This window comes from Acanthaster planci, linkage group LG15, assembly GCF_054643075.1.
Source record: "Acanthaster planci isolate LZ-2023a linkage group LG15, COTS_SCS, whole genome shotgun sequence".
Taxonomy (NCBI): domain Eukaryota; kingdom Metazoa; phylum Echinodermata; class Asteroidea; order Valvatida; family Acanthasteridae; genus Acanthaster; species Acanthaster planci.
The window spans coordinates 14,667,829-14,684,010 of record NC_141791.1 but is presented as its reverse complement, the minus strand read 5'-3'; the positions used below and the strand labels follow the sequence as shown (position 1 = coordinate 14,684,010).

Sequence of the window (16,182 nt, the reverse complement as noted above, 5' to 3'; positions counted from 1 at the left end):
AGAATGATTTTTGTGAATGAGAGATCCCGGGACCCATCCCGGAAGTGCCTATCCAAATTGTGGGCACAGGTGAACAATTTCCTCACCATTTTAATTTATGCGTCATGGTTTCACAGGGAATGACTGAAAGCACACCACTCAACTACGGAGCCTCAACTGATACAGCCATTTCATTCTCATTACCGCCTTCAATTCCATAAATTCCTTCAAGTTCAGGGCGTATTGTGATTCATGTCAATGGCCCACGTACAGTAGGGCGACTCATGTCAAAACACTGAGTAACCAGAAACAAGTGGATATAAAAAGACACCCACACCTACTAGCGCCATACCCAACCCGCTTCTGGTATACACCAATAAGGTTAATCCACAATTCCGTGTGAGTACCAGACTACTCTAAAATAGCATTCCATTCAAATGATGTGTTAAGCGCATGCGCAGTTGATAGTGGTTTAAACTACTGACGAGTTGCTCGTTGTAGACTTTTTGCGTCTCACTACACTAGTAAACGTTGCGGTTTTTACTCGTTGGAATCAAAAATTTTTGGGTAAATGGAATGATATTTTCGTCAGCAGAAGAATAGAGAATCCCTGCTACCTGAACCAAGATGTTTCGGCGGGGAAGGCAAGAGGACAGACTCCGTCTGAAGCGTGATATCGATTTGTGGAATGCCAGTCGGTTAGATCTGTTTGAAATAAGTGAACCAGATGAGGTAAAAAAATCCTAAACTACATCTTTCAGACCGTAGGCCTATAAACTGATCTAAGCCTGACCATGAGAAATACTCTGACCGGTATTTATGACTCGGAGTAGGCGTGATTGCTGTAGAATTCAAGCAGTATTGTTACCTGCCAAATAAAGCTTTGATTTTACTTTTTTAGGCATACGCAGACGTCATGTACATGTTTGTATGTAGGCCTTTGAAACTAAATGTCAAATGTTTTGTGCTACATCTTTGTTGTTCAAATGAGTATGACTTTGCGACATGTGAGACTTGTTGCTCCAGAAGAATGTACATTGTGAAAGATGACAGGGAAGTAGAGTTTGCGGTTTCTGTTGACCAAGAGTGCAGATGCCACACAACAATTGGACGATCTTGCAGATCAGCTGATCGTGCCGAATACTACATGAAAAATTACATGTACATACATGTATTTTGTGGTACATTTACAACTCATAAAGTTTCTTGTCCTGAGCCCAGATAAACAGTAGCATCTTGTAATTAAGTGCAGAGAACCATACACAATGAAGCTGTAAATATGTGATGTACAATGTACATGTACATGGACATGTACATGTAATTGTAAATAAATGATATAATTTAATGAATGTAAATAATCGTTAATATCTGTAGGCATGGTAGGCATGCATATCCCTGCCTGTTTAAGATTTTTCAATGAGCTACATGTACATTTCTCATTTTGCATAGTAATATACATTTACACATTAAGGAAGGTCTATAGATAATGAACTTCTTGTCAATTTCTTTTTGTTGGAAAGCGAGTGCTTTCAGGAAGTATTAAAGGAAGTTATTGATTCCATCAATTTCCTGTCCTTCAGTTGTTGGATTCACATTGCTGTATTTCAGAACATCAGGTTTTACAAACATGTTTGAGCAGATATGACATATCTGTTGAAATTAAAATTGTTTTTTGTGGAATTTTAACAAATTCAGTCTGAAGATACAACACACTCACTATTACATGTGTACACTGTGCTTACATGTACAACTGTACAGTACATGTACACACCGGTAAATACTTGGGATCATCTTTTCCCATTTTCAAATGTGAAGAATGTGCCATCAGGAAATTTGAACCATACCCTGTACCTGTACTTGGACATAAATTGAGGAAAGTTTGAAAGAGTAATGTTGCAAATGCTGAAAATATGAATGCCAATTTATTTTAAAATAGTCATGAGTTTGGTCTAAGTGGATTTATTGGCCTAGATCATTGAAGTAAAACACAACTTTTAGTCATGCAGACATCAGTAATGGAGTTTAAACGTCACGGTGTTTAGCCCAAAATAAGCCCACCTTTCAAAATTTGCTGTAGGGAATACAGTAGCTACATGTGCAGTCATTTGCGAAAGTTGAAGACATCCTGGAATCTTATTGGTATTTCTGTCACTGGGCCTGCATTATATTGTCTCATCGAATGAGTACTTAATGTAACAGTGTAGTGTTGTATACCCATTTGAATGAATTTTTTGGCAAAAGCAGATCTTGCACAGTACATGTATGACATTTTGCCTGTAAGGCAGCACGGGTATAAAAAGCCAGTCTAAGCAATCAGAAATAAAGGAGGGCACACGAAATAATTAGACTGTTAACATTTCAAATCATGGAAATGTTGTCAAATACCTGTAGCTACTTAACCGAGATACTAAGGTTGCACATTGAAAATAAACAGAAGTTGCAATGATTGATTGGTTTAAGTTTGGTTTTTCTTCAGGTTAATACATTTTGTATGGGCGGTCCAAAACTTTTGCAAATGACTGTACATGAACATTTTGTAATATGCACATACAGTACACATACAAATGTCTGCCTCGATCCCACCATGTGGGCCAGACATCGGACCCCACTTCTGGGGGTACATGTATATGCGGGGACCTTGGTGTGATTTGTAAATGTGTAAATCCACATAATGACATTTATGACTGAATGCAGTCAATGGAATTGAAATCCATGCCATATACGTGTACCGGTACGACAAAAGCACAGGAAGCTGTGCCAAATAATTCATACATAAACATGAGATGCTAATTTTTTCAATGTACAAATGTATAACAGCTTAAAGTTAATGCTTTTTTTTTTATTTATTTTATTTCTGATGTTTATCCAGGGTAATCTATTCACCATAAGGTGGTCTCCCATAAGGCCCTGACATATACATTAAATAAATTTTAAAATGAATTAAAAAAATGAAAATGAAATATAACTGAAAATTATATCTGAAAAGTAAAAATAACATTAAAACTGTTGAAGAGCTGATTTTAGAGAATGTTTAAACATGCCAAGTGACTGTGCCAGTTTTACAGATTGGTCCAAATTATTCCACACTGATATCAATGTGAGCAATGGGCTGTGTTTTAGACATTCAGAATTAAACTTTGGATGTATTTCTAACCTGTAGACATTTCAGCAGGAGCCTTCTGTCTATCTGTCTGTCTGTCTGTCTGTCAGGTATTCTTTATGTAAAGAAGGTCTCAGAGCTACTTTGTAATGTTTGTCCCCAATCCATTTCAAGTCTACAAAACTTGACATGGATTAAGCTTAAGCTGCAGTATTGGCTTCAAAACACAAATTCACTTTGTTTTGTTGTTAAACTTAAAGAGATATTACAGGTTGATAAATAGCTGACATAGTAGTTCAACTGCATGCTGTATTTATTGTGTCTACGTGTACACGCACATGTATGCAATATGACCTACATGTTGGTTTAGGGAATGTTTATGTTATCAAATTCCAGAGATTTCTTTCAAGCAAACAGAAGATTACTGAATTTATCTCTGCCTAAAAGACATACCCATATAGATGTACATGTAGGCCTTATATTTATGTTCATTTTTTTGCAGAATTTGGAATTCTTTGGTGTGATGCGCTTCTTCTACCAGGAAGAAGGTGACAAAGTGACATCCAAATGTATCAGAGTTTCAAGCTCAGCTAATACAACAGATGTCATCAATACGCTGATCGAAAAATTCCATCCTGATATGCGCATGTTGTCTATTCCAGACTACATAGTGGTGGAAGTACACGCTAATTGTGGTAAGAATGTGATGATCTACATGTAAAGTGCAATCAATATGTTTTCATATTTTGTGTTTGGAGATTTGTTGTAAATATTACAGAAACCCATGTCACTGTTTACTAAACACTGGAATTCAAGTGTCAGCGTATATGCCTATAGATGACTCCAAGCTGAGAATGTTTAACAGCCACTTTAATTGGCTTTAACCGTTTAATGACATTCATTCAGATGTAATTGTGAATACATATATGTACATGTACTGGTACATGTATGTTGCTGTATTGTCCACATTTTACTTGCAGGCTTTATCTTAACAGTACTGTATTATTCCCTTGACCCTTCTAGGTCAGTTTTGGAACATTATTTGAGAACCACTGCAATTTTACACCTGTTTGCATTTGTTTTATGCAAACCCATTCTTTCTTCACTTGAGAACTTTCATTTGACCCCATACAAAAGTTACATGTTGAAAGAACACTGTCACAAGATCCAAAAGGGCAAGTTTACAAAAGAGACAGTCTGGCAAAGGATTGATCCTCATCAGTACTGATCCTCATCAGTACTAAATTCACCAGATGAGCTTAATAAAGACAACAAAATGCCCAGTCAACCAGAACAACAAAAAAAGAAATTTCATATTCCGAATTCAGTGAAGTGTGTGCCATCATGGCCCACATCTACATACATGTACATGTAGTGCAGACATTGTTAGGAATATGTACAAGCCTATGGATGCCCATTCACATTCCTACCAAACACGTAATCTTCTGAACAAGAGATGTCATTGTTTGTAGTACATGTACATTTTGTAATGTACATGTACTGTACATTACACTGTACATGTGTCATGTCATACAAGGATGGGCAGGTCTCACTGTTTATCCTTCCTTCAATATGATATGATATTCCTGTTGATGACCATTTATTTGTGCAAGTCAGGTGGTTTATTTGTCCGCATCCAGATCCAAAGAGATGATTGGTCTTGCTGTAGGCAGCCAGGTTGCCATGACAATGCCTTCCAACAGTTGTGCTCTTTGACCTTAACTGTGGCATAGGTTATGGCCTTTCAAATTGATAGATACTTTTAAAACATGCTGAAAATTTAATGTGTGGGAAAAAACAAAGAAGGTACAGTAAAGCAGTGTTTTCTAACACCTTGTCAGATCTTGCCCTGTGTGACAATAGATGACACCAGTTACTGAAATAATGAAAGCCACAAATGATCAGAGTACCCTACTGCTACTGGTATGACATTGCAGCTGATACAGTGTGTATATTCTAAATTTATTCCTAAAGGCAAAGTAGATGGTTATAAATATTTCCATCCATGTTCATGTATCATTCTTAATAGCCTTCAACTGACATTGATCACTGATTTAGTCTTTTTTTGGAGAAAGTGTAGAGCTCAGAGTTCATAGCACTACATGCTGTCTACATGTACTTTACATGTATCAGCGATAACCGTCTAAGTATGTGTACATGTAAAGTGGTAGCTTCCAAACATTACAAAATAATTCTGTTACTATGCACAGACAAAAGGAAATGGAAAATGGAGAGTTTTCAAATGGTCACAAATCATCACAACTGATTGAAACTGATGGAGAGAAATTGTAATCTTAGAAAACCTCAAATGGATGAATATAATTAATGAATTACCGTACATTTACAGTGTACATGCATTTGTGCTCGTAAATGGATGAGATGAAACAGGCATACCACGTACTGGTACATGTACATCTGCCTGTTGTACTGGTAAATGTACATGTACATTGTATGCAACGCTGTCAAAAAACTCTGCCTTCTCAAAACATGTACTGGCACATTCGTACACGTTCCGATACATTGTACTACACAAATGTAGACCTCTATACAGTTTGCAGGTACTAGGTACATTTAGGGTATGGTAAATGTCGGGAAATGGCAATGGTTCGTTTTTCCTTGCCTTGTCGCATTTTAGTAGCGCACACCTTTGAGTATGTGCTGTGTCAGCTAAATTATGTACTGTGGGTTGTAAAACCATTTAAAGTTCATGTACCTGGTACATTGGTAAAGTACATCGTACTGCTTCACTTTGCCTAACATGTGAATTGTACACGTACATGAACATGTACATGCTTTTTGTAGTAAACAATTTGGTCTTTTATAGCAGCTGAGATTTATGAGGAATATGAACATATTGGACACGTACGTGTATTATTAAGAATGTCACTTTGGTAATTGCAATTTGCATACAGGCGTAGATACATGTACATGTCATTTAGTATGCAGAAACTGACACCCTTTCCCTACCAGCATGACTGCTTGATTGAACTGCCTATAGAACCCTGGGGCAGTGTCTCTCTACTCTGGCTGTATTGTGCTGAACTGCTATGTACAGTACATGTACATGTGTTCCACTTACATGTACTGTAAGTGCTTTGAAGTTCAGGTCAGTTGGCCATGGACTGCTGAGTTTACTAAGGCTGCATATACTGAGTAAGGGGGAAGAATTGGCTAAAATAGCTGCAGGAATCCAAAGGCAGCCCATTACATGCCGCAGAAACTGGCCCATACATGTATGTCAGTGGGAATGCCAAGTCAGTATATTACTAGTACATGTGGACACTGGCCAAGATATTAGTAGGAATCAAACTTTTGTCTGAGAAGTCAGTCAGAAACTCTGTCTGTATGGTACATGTACATGTACATCTGGTAGAAAGACTTGTTTTGTTTAATAAACTTCTAGTATTTCAGCTTTATGGACCATTTAGATTGTGTGTGTCCATGTACACATCAACCTTGATAGTACAGCCTATTATTAATGTACATCTCCATACACATTGCAGTAGCTTTATAAATTAAAGATGGGATTTAAACAAAGTCATTACATGTGTATGTTCATGTGCACGCTTCCTGCAAATGTTCAGGGACACAAATGCAGTAAAGTGAGATACCAATGGGTGTTATTTGTCAAAACTACACTTAAAAATGGTGGTATCCCACTACATTTATGTATGTATGTACTAGTACATGTACACACTTTTTACATGCTGACCCAAGCTGCATGTACTACAAATGTACATGTACATTGCGCTAATCATGACCGAAATATAATTTTAAAGGTTTCAATGCAAGTTTTGATGCGTAGTTGATGCTCCATTATTTTGTAACTGATTGTTCAAAGGTGCTGCATGTCGAGTTTCAGTATCAGTGTCTGTACATGTATTTGTACATGTACATCCTACATGTAGTTTGTTCATGGTCAGGTGGTTCCTGGTGGGAACTGTTTTTACAACATACATGTAGTGACATATATACGTTATTATATCAGACCGGTTCACGGCTTCTTGTAAGCAAACTTTTGTATACAATGTAGGCTACTCTTTACATTATTGCTTGGTATATGTAAGTAAATTTGTTAACTTGATTATTTATACCTGGTTCATCAAGAGTATGTCAGTAATTTGCTGAGGTAGCACTGATAACCTTGAACATGTCATTGACATTCCACAGGCTATTGTCATTGATTATACTCTCAATACAAAAGGTTATACTCAGCATGGGAACTGAAGTACATGTCCTATGCACTGGGAATTGGTTGCATACATGTATATGTAAGCATAAGGTATTTTATTTTTACCCCCTAGGGGTTTGCTTCAGGAATGTGCCAAACCCAACTTGGTCAAGTACCAATAATATACCACTGCTAGTATTTCCCTACATGTTAAGCCCATTATAAAACCACATCTGTTTGATTTATAAACAAATCAAACATGTACATGTACAGCATATAGTGCCCCTTATTGTTATGAACATTTAGTGTGTGTACATGTAGTACTGCCTGTGCATGTACAGTACTGTATTTGTGCATGTACCGGTCTACATATACATGTACGTGTACACATGTATAAGCCATGTACTGTACATGTCTGCATGTTTATCTGTGGCAAGCACATTGCCTCAGGGACAAATCTTATCTTTGTCCCTTCATGAGGTCATGCATTCAGGGTTGTCTTTCTCTTGTACATGTACATGTTACATTTACATGTACATGTATGTGTTTGCCACAAACATTGCAAAGGTTTCTGAGCTAAACACAACGTTTGAAAACAATTTTTTATGCCTGTGTCTAATAAACCCTGTTTTTACACTTGTCATGGAATACATGTAATTACATGTAGGTCAGACAGAATTCATACATGTACTCGCATTAGGGCAATTTCGGGAGCAAACTATAGTTCCTCCAGTAGTCAGTTGCTTTTAACAATGCGCATGCGCTACTCAGCTACGCTCAAATGATCCCAGTCGGGCAAATTTATAAAATTCATTGTTACTCACATTTCACTGTTGGTTGCAATTCTCACAGCGTACGAGGTCATTAAAATAATTATTTTCATGTGAATGGTTTCCTCTGTAATGATAAATGAAATAACCAGCAGTGTGACCAGAACCATGGGCGTACATGAACATGTAGATCATCCAAACCATTCATTGTACAAGCGGTGTTAGTCGATCTGTAGTTAACTATAGTCGTTCCTCCAACTTACCCTTGCCACTTTCCTTTATTTCAAATGTAGTGATATGAACAGTGTCTCCTCATAGTCACTTTACCTTCCCCATATTTTTGTGTAAATTGAAAAAGGATGTGTTAATTTTTGTGTTGCACATACATGTATGTGTGTACATGTACCTGTAGTCTGCACAAACATGTGCTGTGCACATGTCATGTACAAAAGAATTATACTCTTTGAGTTACAGAGAAGTGCAATAAAACATTGTCTGTGGAAAAGGGGAATCGCCTCACAAGTGCACCTTTACACCTGGTTGAGAGTTAACTGTCATAGCAATGCACATCCTGGATTTATTGTTGTTCTATCTAGAGGAGCGAGTTCTTGGGAAGGATGAACATCCCCTGAAGGTGCAGTTAAACTGGAGTGAAGATTTACGAGAGGGTCGTTTCTTGCTCAAGATGGCAAGTGATACCACAAAGGTAAAGACTGTTAAAGTTTGACAGGAATCAGGTGATGTGAGAAGAACATAGAACTTTTGTAGAGACATTCAGAAAAATTGTCAAAAACTTATACCCTATTCAGACCATGGCAATGTTCAGACTGGGCGAAGCAGGAGTATGTTTTCAAAGGGATTTTTGGCAAATTCAGTTTCAATAGTTGTGCAAAGATTTCAAAGGAAAGAGTTATGTCCAAAGGGCGGTTTGATATTTTCTGCAGTTTGGGAGAAGTCGCAAAGTTTCCACTGGGAAGGGAGGGGGTCAGATTGATCCCCTGTCCCCTGTACCATATTGGTACGGTTAGACCACACACATGTAGGGACTTCGACATGAATTTAAAAAAGACAAACCAAGAAAAACTTATTTCTGTACCGACTGATTCACTTGTATATCATTACTTACATAATGCCCAGTTGTTTATACATGTGCCGGTAGAAGTGAATGTTTGGGAGATGTGTGTACATTTAACCTTGATGAAATGATTGCTGCAAGTCAAATGAACAGCTTGTTTTGGTACAGTAGTTTTTGTCTTGCTCAATAACAGGTGAATTTATATGGTGTTGATGCTCCACCTCAGCAATTTAAGAGGAAGCTGTCCAAAAGGGAGAAGAAAGAACAGAAAAAGAAGGAAAAAGAGGCCAAGCTAAGGGTAAGATTGTGGACCTAAATTAAGCATGCCAATAGTCGTATGCATACATATGTACCTCAGAACTGAATCTCTTATGTTCATTTTATTTGTACATTTTACTCATCTTGAGCACATTGTTATGGAAGCACTACATGTACACCGTATGTTTGTGTTTCACACTGGTAATTTAAGCAATTGATTTTTGTCTGCTCTCTCTGCTGGATAATTCCATGACTTGGTTCCCTGACTCCTCCTTTCATCAGAGCAAGAATGATACAGAAGAAAGCAAGACTGAGAAGCTCTACAAAGACCTGTCTAAGTCTCGCTTCACTCGTACAATCTCTAATCCAGAGATGGTGATGAAACGCCAACGGCAGAAAAAACTTGAACAGATGGAACGCTTTAAGAATCGACCACAGTCAGGTTAGTTACATGTACTACTCCTATAGCTAGCTACATGTATGTACTAATGTGTTCTACATTTGAAGATGGTCGTTACCTGCATACATGCAGATCCCAAAATTTCATTGGCGGTAGCATGTCAGGTTTACTCAGATTTCATTCATATATACCAACTGTCTGTGACCTCCTTTCTAAATAGGAGGAGCCTTGAAGATTTATGCCCACTCCTTGTTCCCTGAAGTGCCTTATAAGACACTCCTGGTTGATGTAGACAGAACATCAGATACTATCGTCAAGGAAGCTTTGGAGAAGTTTGGCAAGCCCAAGGAAAACCCACAGGATTTTTGTCTTGTTAAGGTTGGTATCCTGCTGACTAGTAAAGCTAGTAGTGTCATATCTCAGTCAGGAAAATTTCAATGCATTTACAGTGACAAGTCTTAACACATTTTGAAGTCAAAATGTAACTTAAATGGAATTTAACGACTTGTCTGCCAGACATTGTCCACGGTGGATCTAAATTATTTAAATTAAATTGAAATGTTTTACTATCGACATTCAATTGAAGGTAAGCTTTTCTAAACTCACATCTCCAGACTCTGACCATTAGATTTTACATGCACATGTACACATCTGTGTTTATATGATTTTGATCTCCCCTGTAGTTCCTTCAAGCTCCATGTTTACAGTATGGTTTGTGATGAATGTCTGTACATGTGCATGTAGGTTGTTGTCCCACCAAATGAGGATCCTACAACATACATTGAGAAAGGTGGTTGGGGTAAAGAGCATATCATGGATGATGATGAATCACCATTGGAAGCAGTTATGAGATGGCCAGAGAGCAGAGGTAAATTGTCATAAACCGTGTTACCTGATGCATTTGAGTAGTAGCCAATAAAATTATCAGATTGGGTTACTTATATTCATGAGTTATCAAGTGCCCATGCACCATTAATCCTAACCCTCTATGCCTTTTTTGCCAGGGACCCTTTTCAATCCTCCATAATCCTCCAATTTGGGGAGTGAAAAAATTGGATTCTCCCTCAATCCTCCAAGATCCTCCAAAATTTCTTGGAAATGTTACATGGAGGTGTGCCTACTGCCTCAATCCTTCAAAATCCTCCGGCAATTCCTGTCATTATGTTGAGGTAGTTCAAATGACATTCTTGAGCAGTGCAGTTAATTCAAAAGAAATGTCGTGCTGAATTTATGCATGACGAAGCAGAACAACACAACGTCTAACCCACAACCTTCAGTCATGACAATAAGCCATGCGCTTTTACCATTCACCCTCAATCTTCCAAAACAGCCCAAAGGATTTTGGAGGATTGAGGAGGTTTATAGTGTTTATTAAAGGTTTGCCTACAGGATTGCATGTAACTTCTATTCAGTTCATGTACTTTGCCAATTAAAGATTCAAACATAAGCATGTAATGTTTTCTGTGACAGGTGAATTGATTTTTGAGTTGAAACTGCGACCTTCTGACTACCAGCCTCGACTCAAGAAACGACAGGGAAAGGACAACCTACAGTCACCACGATTACCACCAGAAAGACTTCCGTACTTCCTTGAATTGAATGAAGGCAAGATTAAACTACTCGTGCACTTTTAAAATCCATGGCTTTGTCACTTTTAATTGTGATAAACACACTATTTTTCATCTCCCATGATTTGAACTCAGTACTTCCTGCTTGAATGTGCAGAAACGTTAACCAGCCAATCACTGAGCTTGCTTAAGTTGACTAGGTATGATCTAGCATTGGAGTTGACTAGATATGGTCCAAGAATGGGTGCTGTCTTCATAATACTATTTGTACTCGTATCAGAAACAATTTTCAGCCTGTTAGGTGTGAAAAATGAAAAACAGTATGAATGATAACCCCCTTTAGATGGGACAGACATCATTGACTACAAACCTAAGCGCTGTCGTCTGCAGGAGAATGTCACTGAAGTTGGCAGTGAGCAAGTAGTATCAAACACAGGACAATATCTGCAGGTTAGTCAAGTCAGGATCCTTAGACATTACTGTTTGTTGCTCTCCTGTTTTCCCCTCAGTGTATGAATTTAACAATCCTTGTCTTTTAATGGGCAGAGTAAGAGGTGTATTATTTATTTGTGTCTTTTCAGTTATTTTCGCTTGGTATTCAGCCTCGTCATTGTGTGGTAGCCAATATGGAGGGTGTGGTTACCGTTACTCCCACCAGCCCAGAATCTGAGACGTATGTGAATGGTCATCGCATTTATGAGACTACCATGCTTCAACATGGTGCTGTGGTTAGGTTTGGGAGGCAAGCTTGCTTTCGATTCTGTGATCCTGAAGTTGAAGACCCGGTAAGTTTGCTGTTGTTTTGTAATAAACTTTCCAAGTCCTCTTTGTACCTAAACGTGCATGTCAGATTAGTTATTACAAAGCATTCTTTGTTGTTATTCCTTGGCAGGATTGGGCCAAGAGAGAACAGAAGTCCGATAACTTTGAGACAACATTTGATGTCGATGGTAAAGTTGAGACTAATGCAGGCCAGATGGAGAAGAGAACTAAGCCACCAGAAGTACTGCCAGCAACTCTGGAATTCAAGGAAGCAGGTTAGGTTTCATTCACTCTAATTCTCTCAAATCACTTGTCACTCCATGTCACCATGCTTCTTTGAACAGATTAGACCTAGTTCATAATCGAGAACCAATGGTACCTACTCTTTTGCCTTGACCAGCCGAGGATAAATTCCTGACTACCTTCATACGTGATGTCAATGGTGCCAGCATCTACTTCAAACTGGCTCCTACATACACGCTGTATCTGGGATGTAGATTCCGATTGTCTAAGCTGTATCGACCAGAGATGGGACCTACTGAGCGTGCTCAGAGGCTAACAGCCTTCCTGAACAAGACAGCAGATCTGATAGATCGCACAGTTGCGGTACATAAATACTTGACCTTTACCCTTTCAAATTTAGTAGTTAATCTTTTATGCTCAATCATGACTCTAGTACATATTGTAATAGGATATCAACATTATTACCAAATGTGCGTAGATCTTATAGTTCATGTTTACACTCTGTGAGATCAACCAAAAGCAACATGATATTGAGTTATATCGGATGTGATGAAGTTTTTGGATGGTATTTGGATGAGTTATTGGTGTTGTTTTGATACAGGAACATCACCAAATAGCTGGTGTGCTGGCTTTCTGGTTAGCCAATGCTTCAGAGTTTCTGCATTTTATCAAGGAAGATCAAGACCTGAGTAGCATCTCTCAAGATGCACAAGATATCTTACAGGAATGCATCCAACAAATATTCAGGTATTGTTCACTTTCAGTGCACTTATTTGAGGTAATCTTGACCAGATGCATAGGATCAAATCTATCTCTCAGGATGAATTTCTCTTTTGTGACTTGAATCCATTTTGTTTGCATGGTTTGTCTTACGGTTTGATCCTCTACTATTCATTAATTTTGTTTTGGGGAGCCAAGAATGCTTGTCTGCCTCCCAACAATTTCAATCTCATACAAGAGTTGTTATGCTTGAACACTGATACAACTGTGGTGTTTTTTTTAATGTCTTGCATTACACTGATTGTCCCTTGGATGTTGATCCCTTATATTGCCTTGCTTGAATGTCATGGAACTAGATATTGAATGCAAGTGGCCTTGTCTTGCAGGCATCTTGTTCATAGCATACAAGTGGAGATGAACATGAACTTATCAGCATTCTTAGATCCTAGTGCAGATGCTGATGCAGAGAAAGATATGTCTACAGGTGAGCTAAGCGTAAGAGCCATTGTCTTATTGCTACATATATTGTAGTGATGATGCACTTGCAAGTTTTATTTTACAGAATTTTGTTTTGCTCTGTGGTTGAGTTGAACAACTTTGCAGTGTATTATTTCTTTAAAACTCTACCCAGCATGCGTACTGTGTACACAATTTTCCTCTGGCATTTCCTTGTTTTTTTTTTTTTGACTGCCATCTTGCGTGCAGTATCTGTTTCTCATTAATTCTTTCCATTTGCCAACCATAAAGACCATTCCAAAGCCATTCTGTTGTGCCTTGTTATGGGGAAGGAGGTTTTAATATCACTTGTCAAGCATCAGCCTCACCTTTTTCCTCTGTGCCTCCATTTTCAATTCTTTGCCTTTTTATTTTTGTGAAGGTGTGAAGTTCAGAGCTTGGTCTTGAAAAAGCAAGAATGTCTCATAACAACATTCTTGTTTTCATAGATGAGATACGCTCCTTTGGGAATATGGTGTATGTTGCACTGGTTTGCTACTGTTTATCCATTCCAATTTCCTTGTATCCTAGATTCCTTCATTGGACAGAGGGAGAAAGGCTTGTGGGTGACCGTTTCAAATGATGCCCAGTGTGTTCGTTCGAAGACTAGATATTCCACTGAAAATCAGTCATGCGTGTTCCTCGCCATGTATGCACAAAACTTGATGCACCTGTAAGAGGGGTATTATTACTTTGTGAAGATGTGGCATCTCTTGTTTATGCACACAGCCCATCGAACAACATGTTGGGTAGAAATTGCATATTCGTACGGGCAATCAGTCCCATATACATGTAGGTATTGTTCAGCACATGTTCCCAGATATCAAGAGCTATATTCCCAATTGAGCGTTACAAGCAATCCAAGTTAGACATGCTTTCTGAAGTACCTGATCTGTGAGCAGATTTCTTGCATGCTTTGCATCCTGTTCATGCTTTGTTGATTTGGTGTGCCATTCTCACCTTGCATGATGATTCAGATGATGATAAGAGTAATGACAGTTGGCGTGAAGGTAGTAAAGATAATCCACTACGCATCAGTGCACGCTGGTTGAATCCACCCAACCGTGGTCCACCTCAGACCAGACCTAATATTGGTAAGATGTCATCTGTCATCATCCCATTGCCATGGTTCCTACCGGCTTTCACTCCCTTTTTTCACGTTGTGGCAAAGATGGCACTCCATGATTCTGTCTTAATAGGCTCATATTGATGAATCATTCGTTTGAATAAAAGATGTCTTTGTGCGTTTTGTAAGTCATGCCATATATTTAATTGTGCTGTGTTCAATGTGCTATGCCAATCACTGTCTCTTTAAGCTTCTGCAAGCAAAGGCTAAAAACATCAGCACTATGCAGGTCGTTTGGCTCTTGGTTTGAATGAAACCGTTCTTGTTCCATTGATTGTTTTGCTTTGATTTGTACTAGGTGATGTTGTTCACATCTTCCACTCTGTGATGACTCTTCTGCGGCGTTGCCGTGTCAACGCTGGCCTGACTATTCAACTCTTCTCTCAACTCTTCCATTTTGTTGGTGCTTGGGTCTTCAACAAGTTGGTTGCTCATCCTCAGCTTCGTTTGTGTCATCGTGACAGTGCAGCCATGCTGCATCATAGATTAAACCGTATCAATGCGTGGGCTGAGAAACAAGGATTAGAGCTTGCCGCTGAGGCACATATGGCCAAGATTACACAGGTAGGCCACGGTCTTGTGTGATACAGTGACTTTAATGTAGAATCAACCTCTAGTTTCTTTTGATCTGTAATGGTTTCCTTATCCATAATCATCCTCAGTCCCTCACCTGTAGGAGGATTTAAGACTGTTAGGGTTATAAATTAAGGGAAACAAGTCCATGAATTATGTTAGCAGTGAATTCGGATAAACAAACAGGATAGACTTGAGTAGATAATTGGTTTATCTTGTTCATGTTAATTCAGCTAAAATGAAAACTATCAAAGTTAACTGCTATGCATAAGCTGTGCATGATATTTGGATACTTCTGAAAAAACTGTCATTTAATCACCCCTGATGAAATCTATACATTACACCATTTTAATAAAGAGGGATACATGTGTTGTGAGTATGGATTATCATGTCTTGTAGGCTCTGCAGTTGTTGATGGCACCTAAGGATTCTAGAGATGCTTTGAACGCTGCCTGCTCACAGTGCTTCCAGCTTAATTCCAGACAACTCAGGGCACTACTGGAAAATTACATCCCTTCCCACAATGAGAGACACATACCTAATGATGCCATCATGAAAGTAAGTAGACTCTAACTTTAACTCATTCTTGCCCCTTTAAAATTGGCTACGATAAAAATTGAACTGATCCTTGCTGCATTAAAATGCTTCATTGCACATGTGTGTTATAAGCCTACTAACGTACTTCACACCTGACATACATTATCCATTCGTTATAACAGGTGGTATCTATTGCTCAGAGTACCAATGATGAGCCATCTACCGATAGTCGTCCAGTACCCTTAGAGGAAGATCCTGAGTTACGTCTAGCACTCATTGTACCTGAAGATGGGTACTCATGCGAAATTGTCAAAAACATTCCAAATGGACTACAGGAGTTCTTGGAACCATTGATGCGCGCCGGTAGGCAAAATCACTGAATTGATTGTTTGCTTGATTCACTCT

General features: G+C 38.5%; 1 protein-coding gene across 2 annotated transcripts in view; it reads left to right on the top strand.

The window, feature by feature from the left end:
* Positions 1-420: 420 nt before the first annotated feature.
* afdn (afadin, adherens junction formation factor) overlaps positions 421-16,182 on the top strand; it is a 26,459-nt gene continuing 10,697 nt past the window's right edge. The window contains exons 1-18 of one of the 2 annotated variants that reach the window (XM_022234108.2): positions 421-711; positions 3,582-3,774; positions 8,617-8,726; positions 9,289-9,393; positions 9,636-9,795; positions 9,974-10,131; positions 10,498-10,621; positions 11,224-11,358; positions 11,665-11,771; positions 11,903-12,106; positions 12,214-12,358; positions 12,484-12,689; positions 12,928-13,073; positions 13,433-13,530; positions 14,519-14,635; positions 14,966-15,231; positions 15,640-15,798; positions 15,960-16,140. In XM_022234108.2, coding sequence (XP_022089800.2) covers positions 607-711; positions 3,582-3,774; positions 8,617-8,726; positions 9,289-9,393; positions 9,636-9,795; positions 9,974-10,131; positions 10,498-10,621; positions 11,224-11,358; positions 11,665-11,771; positions 11,903-12,106; positions 12,214-12,358; positions 12,484-12,689; positions 12,928-13,073; positions 13,433-13,530; positions 14,519-14,635; positions 14,966-15,231; positions 15,640-15,798; positions 15,960-16,140 — 2,719 coding nt within the window. In that variant the 5' untranslated portion in view covers positions 421-606. The remainder of the gene's footprint in view (positions 712-3,581; positions 3,775-8,616; positions 8,727-9,288; positions 9,394-9,635; positions 9,796-9,973; positions 10,132-10,497; positions 10,622-11,223; positions 11,359-11,664; positions 11,772-11,902; positions 12,107-12,213; positions 12,359-12,483; positions 12,690-12,927; positions 13,074-13,432; positions 13,531-14,518; positions 14,636-14,965; positions 15,232-15,639; positions 15,799-15,959; positions 16,141-16,182) is intronic. The other variant, XM_022234109.2, reaches the window with a different exon arrangement.